This window comes from Stylophora pistillata, chromosome 10 (genome assembly GCF_964205215.1).
Source record: "Stylophora pistillata chromosome 10, jaStyPist1.2, whole genome shotgun sequence".
In the NCBI taxonomy this organism is placed as follows: Eukaryota; Metazoa; Cnidaria; class Anthozoa; order Scleractinia; family Pocilloporidae; genus Stylophora; species Stylophora pistillata.
The window spans coordinates 9,067,048-9,077,823 of record NC_142528.1 but is presented as its reverse complement, the minus strand read 5'-3'; the positions used below and the strand labels follow the sequence as shown (position 1 = coordinate 9,077,823).

General features: G+C 39.1%; 2 protein-coding genes across 6 annotated transcripts in view; both read right to left on the bottom strand.

Moving 5' to 3' along the window:
• Positions 1–1,236: 1,236 nt before the first annotated feature.
• Positions 1,237–2,945, bottom strand: LOC148721708 (adenosine receptor A3-like). Its single transcript, XM_088736846.1, has one exon. The coding sequence runs from the start codon at positions 2,754–2,756 to the stop codon at positions 1,737–1,739; it is 1,020 nt and encodes a 339-aa protein (XP_088592972.1). The 5' UTR covers positions 2,757–2,945; the 3' UTR covers positions 1,237–1,736.
• A 1,524-nt stretch (positions 2,946–4,469) lies between these two features.
• The window catches only part of LOC111340140 (uncharacterized), a 39,472-nt gene continuing 33,165 nt past the window's right edge, over positions 4,470–10,776 (bottom strand). For 4 of the 5 annotated variants that reach the window (XM_088736834.1, XM_088736831.1, XM_088736832.1 and 1 more), the window contains 2 exons: positions 9,174–9,970; positions 4,470–8,320 (listed from right to left, as the gene is read on the bottom strand). In XM_088736834.1, the coding sequence (XP_088592960.1) occupies positions 7,989–8,320; positions 9,174–9,970 (1,129 nt within the window). In that variant the 3' untranslated portion in view covers positions 4,470–7,988. Of the gene's footprint in view, positions 8,413–9,173; positions 9,971–10,776 lie in introns of all 5 variants that reach the window. The other variant, XM_088736835.1, reaches the window with a different exon arrangement.

The window sequence follows — 10,776 nt, the reverse complement described above, 5'->3', positions numbered from 1 at the left end:
ATCATCAGTAGTTGAACTTGACTCAATTAATGCTTTTAAGAAAGCTCTTAAATCAACACTTTTTAACTAGGTCTATGACTAAAAATTAAATTATTCTATGTATTATACATTATTTAGTTATAATCTTAAACAAAATAGTTATCTTAGATATGTCTTCTTTATTTAGATTTTATATTTATATAGATATATGCCTGTATGTAAAATGTTTCAGTATGTATATGTATATTGCATAGTATTAAATTTTTATATCTGGGGTATAGTTTACAATGAGGATTAAGTTCCTCCCTTCTATAACCCTTTTTTAATAATAATATGTTATATGTTATTATTTAAATAAAGTTGTTATATATAAAAACCAAGAATTGTTTTTGACAGATTTAAGTAATGTGTCCTTGTCGTAATGACAATATGCGCGGGTCTTTTTTGACAGATCTTGTTGGAATACAATCTTGTGTAAAATCTTTGTATTCTGATTTCCCATTCTCTCGTCTTTTGAGTAGTGTTAATTTTTGTTAACATGTATGGTTGTTAATATAAACGCCTGGTTACGATACAAATCGATGTGTTCCTCAACATGAATTCCATACAATTCCCCTAGAGTACCATCAGTTCACAAGCCGTATAAACTTAGCTTTTGCATCAAAATGAAGGAGTCTCGTTTTGTAGGAAACCTTCCTGGAGTTTGATTTTCGTGGCTTGTCCTCAATACGCAAATTATGTTGCCCAGGAAAAAAATCCTTTAAGGAAGTGTCGCCATAATTCACAATTTAGTATCTTTGGTCAAAGGAGACATCCTGCATAAGAAAAATTTCAGCTGAAATCAGTTTATCGTTTGTATTCCGACTTACTCAAGATATCATGTATGAGTTGAGCTCTGCTCTGTCTGCAGAACTCGACTGAATGCTCTACTTGCAAATCTTTGTATTCTGCTCTGTCTGCAGAACTTGACTGAATACTCTACTTGCAAATATTTGTATTCTACTCTGTCTGCAGAACTCGACTGATTCTTACTCTACTTGCAAATCTTTGTATTCTGCTCTGTCTGTAGAACTCGACTGAATACTCTACTTGCAAATATTATATATTTCGTCAAATCGAAGATAGTGGTTCCAGCCGAAGTGAAGGTCGTCCCGAGCCGCAAGACATAAAACGTCGCTGGTTCGTCGAAAGAAAAACGAAAATATTTTAGTTGTGGTTCACGAATTTCCAGTAACGGCCTTTTTTAGAAAGCGAGGCTGAAGGAAAGCGTGTGGTTTATTAGAAACCACAACACAGGAAGATTTAGAGAAAGAGAAACATCAAAACCGAAAATTTTTTGAGAATATTCACCCTTTTAAAAAAAAGAAAAAGCTATGCAATGACTTATAAAAGGCAAAAACGAGAATTTTGCGCGTAAAAAGCCTCCAGAGTAATAAACGTTGACCACTCATAGGGCGCAAATTAGGAAGTCTTTTGTCAGGGTAACTATCCCCTTAAGAATATATAAAAGCTACCGGTAGATATCTTGTTTATCGGAGTTCTTTACTTTTAGTCCTTTCCGTCCATTATCAAGCAATTAGTGTTCTCAATGAATTTGTTCGAGATATTGGTTACATCACGTAAAACGCCATTTTACGAAGGGTCAGAAATATATTGTCTGACTGTTAGGCGCAGGTGAACTTCCTCCTTGGCCTGCCCAGGAGCACGTACACAGCAAGCTCCACATTCATGGTTTTTATCCATTCTTATGTAGGTTGTTACAAAGATTCATGGCAATGTGCCATCGTGTCAGCAAGCGTATTGTGTACCACACTTTCGGTTCGTATGGCTCGCGACGATTGGAGTGATGCTGCTTTATTGCTGACCAAACAAATTCCTCGCAGCGTATCTATAATGGCGTTTCGAATGTGCCTCATCTTCCAGCAGTAAATTACAGGATTCAAAGTCGAGTTGACATATGCAAGGGTTATTGACCAGACAAAAAATCCCTTCAAGGGGATGGTACGGCCGTAGATTTTCATAGAAAACGTGGAGATGAAGAAAGGTGCATAACACGCCCAGAATACGAGATATACGTAAAATGTACCCACTGTAGTCTTAAGGACGCTCGCAAAATTGATCCCTTCTCGATTATATGCTTCTTGCTGCACTTCGCCACCCTCGATATCATTTTTAAGTCGACGCACAGTTATGTAAATCTTACTGTAAGCAATCGTTGTTAGAAGAAAACCAACGAGCCCTCCTGCACACACAATTAGGTACTTGACATCGGGCGAAAGCCATAGTGCTGCTACAGAGACGACCATACTCGCTAACCATAGAGAAATCACCGACGTAAGAACACGTTTGTGAGTCACAAGCTCCTGGTATCTGAGATGAAGATGGATCGCCAGAAATCTGTCTGCACTTACAGCTAGCACACCCAGAAAAGACATTATCGTGAACAGGCCGATGATCGCATCGAAAACCATGTACGTGCCACAGCCGGGGATCGTTTTGGATAGTCCCTGGAAAAGAAGCCAGGTGTAGAAAGGTTGGCTCAGTAAACCCACACCAATATCTGAGGCGGCGAGACTTATAAGAAGAGTTTCCAGAGTCTTTGGTAAACATGACGTCTTTTTTATCGCATAGATTGTTGCAATGTTCATCATGACAGCGGTGTAGCAGAGAAAAATATTGATCGCGCAGTTAGCGATGTACGTTGAACGAAGATGTTCAGCTTCGGTTGTTGAGGGGAAGAACTGCAACACCAATACATCACAAGACGAGTTCTTCATGTCACGTACGAACTCTTGTCAGTCTCGCGTTTCACAAAACTTTTCCACGCACTATAAAAAGTTTTTGCTAGCTGAATAATTGATGACCTTGTTCGCTGATTCTTTTAGCATTTGATGCGAAGAATTAACTCATGAACATAATGAATGTGAGGATTTTCCTCTTTCAACCTGGTTTAACTAATTCAGTCAATTTTAGAGCTGATATCATTCCAACTTTTCAGCTGCTCCGGTTGTTTGCAATAGAATTAAGATAAAATGAATAAATAGTTTGCGTCAGCGATGTAATTAAAACGTATAGCAATAACACCAGGATGCTAACATGGATTGACTTAAAAGGTTTGTTCAAAAACATTCCCACATGACGACGTACCGTATGCATAACTGTATAGAAATTTCCCAAAACATACTCCACATGCAGCAAAAAGAACAAAATTGTTAATGGTATTAATTTTCTTTCGAATATCTCGATCGAAAAAACTTAAGATACAACACGCCAAACAATACATCAATATGCAAGTAGTCTGGGAACTGCGATGCAGATGACAAGTCTTTGGTCACGACACGGAGAAATCAGCGAATGGCATATTGCCAACAAAATGCCATCCTCTCTTGAGAAAGAGCCCGGTAACTGAAGGAAACCGCAAAAAAAAAATAAATAAATAAATAAATAAAACTGAAATGATTTTTTCCTTCAATTTTTGCATTGAGAAAATAATGAAGTTATATGGATTATATTCTTGATAAATTTACTTAATTTAGTGCTCAGATCCACACACGTTTCTTACCTGCGGGATTGGGAGGACTGGGATGAAACTATGCATAGCTGTCTAATTTAGTTCTATCATCAACCATAGTTAATCGAGGCAAATTAATCCCCTCGATTAACTATGCATCAACTAAGTTGACATTGTAAATTGGCCACCGGAGTGAGTTAAAAAGCTGACGTTTCGAGCGTTAGCCCTTCGCTCTGACGAAGGCCTAACACTCGAAACAATTTGAATGTATCAACAAAGTTGAAATGGTAAATTGGCCACCGTTACGATTATAAAGCTGACGTTTCGAGCGTTAGCCCTTCGTCTGAGCGAATAGAGGAATTATGGGTTGTGTGTGCTTTTAAAGGCAGAAAAGAAGCTACGTGATTGGTGGGAACATGGCAACGAGAAAAACACGAATAAATTAGTGGAATGAAAAGCGTTACATACATACATAGTTTATTTGGTAACGCAGGTTACAGAATACGCAAGACTGAAGTCCTGATGTGGACCTGCCTATCCACTATCTATCAACTATCTATCTAAGTTAAATAATAATTAATAGTAATAATACAAATATAAAAATATAAAACTATGAACTACAATTTAAAGATAAGATTAATAAAGAAATTCCTCACTCCTATTTTTTATCATGGTAGATTCCTTATTATAGCTTATGGAATTAATTAAGTCCTTGCTAGATGTAAGTCTTTTTTTAAAACATTCTAAGCTAGAAGACTTTTTTTATCGAATCAGGAAGTGAATTCCATGCAATGGCAGCTCTATGCTTAAAAGTCAGCCTGCCAATTTCTGTTTTAGGACTTGGAAATTCAATATTCATTGATTTCCTCAGGCAGTGAGATGATTGTTTTAACATTACTAGATCATTTAAAACATTGGTATTGCATCTATGGTAGGATTTATACGCTTCTACTAACAGTCTCTTAGTATAGTAAAAAGATAATTGTTCCAGCCTTTCAATTTATTTCATTGATCAGCATTCGAATTCCTTGAAAGTTTAAAAATAAGTTTAGAAGCTCGTATATGAGCACGCTCAAGATCATCCATTAGTGCAGGTGAGCAGGAACCCCATACTAGTATTCCGTATAAGAAACTTGGAAGTACAGTCCTAAAATTCGTTGATACCTGTGGGATTTAGACTGCCGGTTTGAAAGATGAGCTTTTGTTCAAGAGTTTTCCGGCTTTCCATGCTACCTAAGTGTCAGGAAAGACCGCAGATTGCCATGTGTTGCTTAGAGACCCTTAGAATGATTAGGTAAATTAAAATGTCTAGCGACTGGTTTCGATGTGTCCTTGTCATTCCTCTCCACGTCGCGAAGGTGTTCTCGGAATCGGTCACCTAGTCTTCTGCCTGTTTCGAAACGCCAGCTTTTTAACTCATTACGGTAGCCAATTTACAATTTCAACTTAGTCGATATAACCAAATTACCTTGTTACCCCCACTGACGCAGCACCACAAATTCTTTAGAAACTTTCACCTTTATGCATAGCTGTCGCTTAGCATATGAGGCATAGACCATTTCCGAACTGTATAAATCTTAACTTTCTTTATCAGGCTACTTGTAAATGCAAATCTTATTACAACTCCTAAAAAGGTGGGCTTTCAGTTTCAAAAATATCGGACCTCGTGAGCATACGAAAGTATAAAATCAAGTAAAAACTAGTAAAATCAAGAGAAAATAATATTCCATGCTCTTATCCGTCATTTTCAAAACAGAAGTCTTGTGCATCTAGAAAATGTCTTTTGGCCAAACATAAGGTTGGTGAATGGGACTTTTTCTCCCCATTTTAGAAAATTTCACGCAAAATTCTTCATTATGAATTGACGACTCGCCCATTTTGGATTATTGACGTTGTTGTGTTTTGTGATATTATGAAGCCTGCCCTAACCAAACTTCGTTTTCTCATCGAAAGGAACCTAAAAAAAGCCTTCTAATCTGCAATCTCTAACTCCAATGGAAATTTAAAAAGACAACGTACCGCAATATCAGATACAAGAAATGAATCCACAGGTAAATATAATTGTTGACGGTTTATCCGATCTCTACTCAGAAATTAGGCGAAAACTGCAGATTTTTCAACTTCCAGTAAATTCTTGGTTGCAATCTTCAACCAAGCATAAAATTACATGATCGATACAATTATTTCACAAACTACTTATTACAAGAGGAAGCTCAAAATGGAGAGCAAAAAGATTCCTGAGAAAGACGCCCTGGTTTTCCTGGCTTGCTGATGGGTTCCCTTGGGAAGGTTTTTTCAGCAATCATGTTCCCTTTCTCCTCCCCTGTAAGGTAAGCTCCTTGCATAAAGCCATTCCACTCTTCACTCGTCGCTTCGCCAGCAAAGTACAGTTGCCCTAGATTTTTTCCAATGTTTTCCCAGTCTTCAGATGTCATGCCAACCACTGCTCCCGAGTATGAGCCTTGCGTAAGTGGATCTTCTGAACAGCGGTGGTAGTAGATATCTAAACAGATAAAACGCGTTGAAAAGTTAACGTGATCACTTCCATCTAAATTTGAATTATTGCACTCAGAAGGTCCAGAATTTTAGTCTAAAACAAACTAAAGTGGAAATGACCACAAGCCAGCCGGATCGATTTTACTGCACTGCACTATTCATCAATAGATCGTGCAGAGCGTGTCTTTTCCGGTCTTTAATCGAGTTATATTTATCCAGCCAGAGTACAATTTGGTTATATGAAGAAGTCATCTAGGATGGAATATAAACTCTTCTCTTTGGTTGAGACAGGTTTTGAAATAGCGCAACATATTGGAACCCTTTGTGTGATGATCTCTTTGTCATATGACTACAATTAATTGACAGCTTCATACTAAACATAGTCTTTAGTAATGCTTTTCATGCATGTAAGTGCAACAGGGCCTTGAGAGACAAACATTTTGACATTCTACCCTAATCGTGGGATCATACGTACCTAAGGATCGTGCATCATACGTTCCTAATTCACAATATTTGATGTTATGCTTTCTTGCATGGAGGTATAACTTGTGTATGAACTCCAAACTGATTAACGAACATCCAAAACAACTAAGACCACTTTGGAAGTGCGATGTTTAACTATTAACTTCTAACAAGCCAAGCAGGGTTTGTGTGATTCAGAGTCTTGATTGACTGATTCAATCATGGCCGAGTCACTTTGATTTTAACGCCGAACGCTACAATTGAAAGTCGCCAATTCGACCCTTACTTTCGTTTAACTTTAGCAATTAGGAGTAAAAGCGGCGACCACCTACAAAATATGCCCAGAAAATATGAGCTTAAGAGAACTTCGTTGGCTAATAAGCTCTGCTCTGAATAAAAGCCGCTCCCAATGAGTTGAAGTTATGGGCGGAGTAAAAACAGAGCCATTTCGAAATCAGGCAGCCGTTCTTTGAAAAAATAGAGAGACTCCACCTTTTCATGCATGTTCTTTAATATAGGAAGTATGTTCGGCTTATCGGGACAATTTTGCTTCTGAGCCGGGTTAATTTAGAAAGATCCAAATAAAACTCTTTTACGGTTCCCACGCAATGAAGCTCGAAAAAAAGGATTGACTAATAAAAACTGAATATTCAAAGCCTGCTAACATCCGCTCTTCTTGGGTCCCAGAAAACCAAAGTCATGGAAAATTATATATTTTATTTCAAAATTTTTCTTGTATAAAACTAAAGATACACACTTGTAAAATAGGAGACAAATCCAATAATGGAATTAAAGTTCACTACACGCAAATAGGAATAAAACTTACTACACCACGAAGAAGATAAAGACTAAACACAAGACAGCCTTTTCCCGCGAGGGGAGGGGGTTGGGAAATTACTTTCTAAATAGGTATGTGTCGAGTACCTCCCAAAGGGAGTATTTGGTGTATTTCACCAATCCTTGACTTTCGCACAAATGCGAAGCTTAATTATGCGGCAGTAAGGATAATGGATTCGCAAAGAGGCCTAAACGGGTATGGAAAATGGCATGGCTTGGTGTGAAATTGGGTACTATTTTGAAAACTGGCCGTTGCACCCCCTCGCAGGAACTGTGTGGAGCGCCCACCTTCCCCTCCCTTTTATGGCATTCTCCTTTAATTAGCCTTTGCTTACTTTCCAAATAATCTCAGAAATTTTCCACAACCCAGCTGGTCACAGTTAGACATCTAATGTTAGTAAACCGCGGCCTTCCGCCTTGGGCGAGGTTTGGAAAATGAAAATTGATAAATCGTCGTCAGCTTTATTAATTTACAATACACCGGTATTTCACCAGGCTCGATTACCAACCGCTGTTTGAGAACCGGAACCCGCGCTCCTCCGGCCCGAAGAGAAGGAACAAAAAAGACTGGACTCGACTGACACAGCGGCGGAAATCGAGCCTGGTGTTTCACAGGCTGAGCTGCATTGTTTCACTACCACTGCAGCTACTAATCAGGCGAAAAAAATCTCTTGACCGAATTGATCCTTTGTTAAGCTACATCTTAATTCCATAGAAGGGAATGCAAATAAGAAAGCAAAAAGACTCCTGGTATAGGCACCTTCACCAAAGTTGCCTCGCTCTTCGGTTTGCCTGGCTTGCTTATAGGCTCATGCAGGAAGATGTTTTCAGCGATCATCTTTCCTTTCTTGTCGCCGGTCAGGTAAGCTCCTTGCATGTAGCCGTACCACTCTTCGCTCGTCGCCTCGCCTGCAAAGTACAATCGCCCCAGGTTTTTTCCAATGTTCTCCCAGTCCTTAGAAGTCATACCCACCACTGGATCTGAAAATGCACCTTGCGTAAGCGGTTCCTTTGACCAGCGGTGATAGTATATATCTGGAGAAAATAACGTGTAAATACGCAGCGGCAAAACGTCGAGCATACGCAAGAACATCAACCTTGTCCGGCCGTGTATTAGTTTCCCAAAACTGCGCAAAATATTAAAGAAAAACAAAGGAGCCACCGTGGTTACGCAAAATTTCTTTACAATTTGATTTAGCTTTACCATGAAAGTTACATGCTTTTTAAACACCGCAACTTAATTGCCCGTGTGGTATTTACACTTGTGGGACAATTCACCTTTAAGTAACCAGATCTCAGCATTTGCACCTGTGCAAACGTTTTATCACTGTGTAATATTTTAAGCCACCCTGCCATTGCGCTGACGGTGGTTTAGATTAATCCTAGACGCCTTGGCCTAGGCCTCAACTGATAGGACTAGCCAACAGCAAACAGCGAAGGCATTGAATATAGTTTGTTTTGTCTAATTCTTCAATTCTTTAAACATCTACAACCTAACATCAGTATGCATATTCTCCATACTGTTCTCCATATTTTCCCTTTGGTGCTCACAAGGAATATTTTTTTAACAATTCAAATTTCTTGGATTGGTGATCATTTCCTTTATCCTCGTGATTTTGATGAATGCTTCAGCAGAATTACTGTAAGGAGAAATTAGATGCTGGTCACTCTCAACCTCGTTCCCAGGGTCTCTCATCTTCCCGTCCCCTCGAGCGAGCGAGGAGAGGGGCGGGAAGAGGAGAGACCCTGGGAATGAGGTTGGGTCACTCTTAGGGTTAAAATGATTAACTTAACCTCTCAGGTTTTATTGAAGCAAATCCTGGTCGTAAATAGAAACATGCGGTACCCTTAAGTCTGGTGTTGAATGATCACAGGGTTTAGCCCTTACCCGTAGCTTCAGGGATACCCTCTCCATAAACCTTCCGCAGTATTTCCATGATCTCTGCTTTTGTTTCATTAAATGATTGCCCCTCAATCCTCCGTCCCTCAGCTCCAGTAACCGTGATCTCTAACATTCCGCTGTTGACAGAATTTATCCCGGGTCTTGAGAGGTCCTGCCACACAGGAAAACGCCCAAGTTCTTTGGAAACGTACAGAATATATTCGTTATCATCCCAGAACTTCTTTGGAAATTTAAGATAAATTTTAGTGTATGTCGATAATGGGATTTTGTAAATGGCCTCTTTTTTCCAATCTGGAAGAGCTGGCTCGAAGGTAACCAAGTCGTTCGCCAGAACTCCAGAGCTGAACGTACACAGAGCATAATCTGCCAAGTAACTCCAACCATCGGAGGTTTGAGCTTCAATCGAGTCTGGGTTCAGTTTGATTTTTGTTACAGTTTTGCCCAACATAGTCTTCTTTTCCAGTGGCTTGGAAAGATCTTCAAACATGGACCATACTCCTCGTTCGTCAGCCACCAAGAACTCTTCCCCACTAACAAACAAACTGTAGAAAGAAACTTCTTCTGGGGGTTTTGCGAACTCATAGTCCAGCTCAAAATATTCAATGGCTCTTTCTATGGGTCGCTTTCCTTTCCATCCCATCAGCTGAAGACCAACGCGCGCTGGCATGTCAGGAAAGTTCTTTGTTCGTCTTTCTTCTTGGAATTCTTCAATTTTATTATGCACTTTGTCATCAAACTCACGAACAACGGCAAAATCCGTAACATCTTTGCCATCTTCGTCCCTACAAAAGTCATGAAAAGGGATGGTTTAGAGTTTAAAGTATAACTAATTGCTATCACAAACTTCGGCTCTCTCTGTATAATAGTCTCCACGAGAAAAAAATGTTGCAGTGAGTCACTCAGAGGCTCATACACATTGTGCTAGCAAAATGTTTGGCGTAATATGAAATAACGATCATTCTCTAGGCAATTTAAGCTGTAAACTAGAAAAATCTGGATATTTTAATTGATTAGTTTTGTAGCTACTTCAGTGGTTAGTTAGTTTGCTGGTTCGCTTAGCGTTGTTTTAATTGTTTAGTGTGTACCGTCTTTCTTTAATGTTGCCGGCGAGAGTCATGCATGATTAGCTCTGTCTCTTAGTTTGATTATCGTTAAGTCCATGGTTCAGATTATCTGTTTTCATTCGCGCAGGGGAGGGGAGGGAAAACAGCTAAGTCCTGGTCGATATCTCCAGTCTTGGGCGCATGTAATTGGTAAAGAAATCGGGGCGATCAAGCCTTTGATTTAAATCTTAGTAGGATAAGCAGACGACTCCATAGTTCCCTTTGATAGAGTGGACAAATTTTGGCTTAAGGGCGTAGCTGGTTTTCGTTTTAGGCTAGTTTTTTTTTCAAAAGCAGTGTAAAATCCTGTACCTGGAGAGTCAAGTTCGCAATATTTGAAATCAATATGTTGTCCTTTTTCAGTAATTTCAAGCTCATCTTTGTATTTGTTAACAACCAAAACTAGATAAGAAAGATGGTAAATTGTTTAGCTCGGTAAACAAATAGTAAAAGATGGGGACTCAGAATTTTTTCGTTGTCTCACG